We start from the raw sequence: 2,122 nt of genomic DNA on the forward strand, positions 1-2,122 counted from the left end.
GGCCTCCTAGAGAAGCGGACAGGTGGGGCGCAAGGTCCTCGTTCCCTCGGAGACCTGCGAGATGGACCGCGCGCCCCAGCAAGGCGCCGCGGGGTAGTCGCCCAGTTCTGGGGCGCTCCTGCTGGCGCTGGGGTCAGAGAAGAAGCTACAACTTAAGGAGATCACGGGGCCAGAGGTGAGGTTCTGGATCTCCACCCGCCCCAGCCTGGCTGCTGGCCCCATGACGAGGACCCCAGCCGCCACTAGGGGAGGAGGCCAGGGGTCCAGTGGCTGCCCGCTAGGCCTCTGCTTGGGGCCCTTCATGCCACGAAGGGCACCTGGAGATGCTTCACCTTGGAGAGCACCCCTGTCCACTCCTGAGGTTGTGGGTGGTGGTGTCAGAACAAGGTTCCTGTAGGAAATCAATACTGGACCTGGGTGGACAGGAGTGGCTCAGGAGGCTTCCTGCTGTGGGCAGGGGGTGGGATGGACAAAAGAAAGGACATACACAGGGCCAGTGGGGTCAGGCAGACTTTCTCCTTGACCCTCTGGTCTGCAGCCTGCTGGGCACCATGACACCCATTTTAAAGATAGGAAACAGGTCTTACATTTCAGGACAAGGATCTAGACCCAAGCAGAGCTTCCAGAATCCCTCCTAATTCGGGACAGTGGGGAGCCTACAGCACCTCGTGGGGCAGGAGAGCAGAAGCGCAGGGCTGTGACTGCAGCCAGGATGTCCCCTGAGCCGAGGGCTGGGGCCCTGTGGATGTCCTCCTTGCCAGCCCCAGGCTGAGTGAGGAGCTTAGGCAGAAAGTCTCAGCACCACTGGCACCTGCAGACAGCGGCGTTGCCTGGGCTCTTGTGAAACAGACAGAGCAAACCCTGAGAGCTGTTGCCCCATGCATTTGATGGGTGTAAGGCACCCCAGTGTAAACCACAAGGCCTAAGATCAGGCTGGGGTGCCCTGGAGGTCAGCCTGGCCTAGGGACATTTTCAAAGAGGGAGGCAGGCTATTACAAACTCAAGTCCATTCCACAGCCTCCCCCTTCATCACAGGGCGGGTTGCAGCATTTCCCTGACAAGGGGAACTGAGGTTCAGGGACACTAACAGAAGAGCTGAGACTCGCCCTTAGCTCTCTACTCACTCAAAAATCCCCCCTGCTGTCCCCCTGTCATCGGGTCAGTTTAAAGGCCGAGTGTGGGGCTGGCCAGGGGCAGTAGCTTCAGATGCAGGTCCCATCCTGAGGTGTTCTCCCACCCACACCCTGGCGGGGAAGGCTGACCCAGGGCAGATTTCAGCATCCAGCAGGAACCTGTCTGGAGGAGGCCTCTCCCACTGGGTACCTGCTATTCCAAGTCCAGAGTGTGATGGCGTCTTTCAGTTGGCTGCACAGGGTTGATCTCCAAACCGCGCTGGCTCTGAGCCATCTCCTGGTGCGGTGTGGAGATGCCAGGCAAGGACTGTGACCTTTCCCTATGCCTCAGCTTCCTCTTATTTATTTATTTATTTATCTTTTTTTGAGATGGAGTCTTGCTCTGTTGCCCAGGCTGGAGTGCAGTGACGTGATCTCGGCTCACTGCAACCTCTGCCTTTCAGGTTCAAGAAATTCTCCTGCCTCAGTTTCTCGAGTAGCTGGGACTACAAGCGTGTGCAATCATGCCTGGCTAATTTTTTTGTATTTTTAGTAGAGACGGGATTTCACTGTATTAGTCAGGATGGTCTCCTGACCTTGCGATCCACCCACCTTGGCCTCCCGAAGTGCTGCGATTACAGGTGTGAGCCACTATGCCCAGCCGCTTTCTCTCCTTTAAAACGGGGGGATGGCCGTGCCTCCGTCAGAGGACTGTTGTGGGATTATAAGAGCCCATTTGTGAAAGTGCATGGCAGGGGTGGCAGTTATGATCGCCGATGAAAATTCCAGGACGGGAGAAGAATATGCGTGTTATAGTCTCTCTGTTATAGATGCAGACATCTCCTGCAATGCAGATGAACCTGCATGTTGAACCACAGTGAGTTCATGTTTTGGTTTATTCCACACTGGTAGCATATGCAAGAAGGGGCTCAAACCCAAGACTTCCCCAGAACCTCTCTGCCCTTCTGTCCACCTCTCCGCCCTTCTGTCCACCTCTCCCATCCCCCTCT

The 2,122-nt window shown here is 56.5% G+C and overlaps 1 protein-coding gene across 1 annotated transcript in view; it reads right to left on the reverse strand.

Moving 5' to 3' along the window:
* NOTUM (notum pectinacetylesterase homolog (Drosophila)) overlaps positions 1 to 303 on the reverse strand; it is an 18,227-nt gene extending 17,924 nt beyond the window's left edge. Inside the window, exon 1 of the mRNA XM_011969296.1 lies at positions 55 to 303. Within this exon, the coding sequence (XP_011824686.1) occupies positions 55 to 303 (249 nt within the window). The remainder of the gene's footprint in view (positions 1 to 54) is intronic.
* Positions 304 to 2,122: the final 1,819 nt, after the last annotated feature.

The sequence above is a fragment of the Mandrillus leucophaeus genome, unplaced genomic scaffold (genome assembly GCF_000951045.1).
Source record: "Mandrillus leucophaeus isolate KB7577 unplaced genomic scaffold, Mleu.le_1.0 Scaffold1, whole genome shotgun sequence".
In the NCBI taxonomy this organism is placed as follows: Eukaryota; Metazoa; Chordata; class Mammalia; order Primates; family Cercopithecidae; genus Mandrillus; species Mandrillus leucophaeus.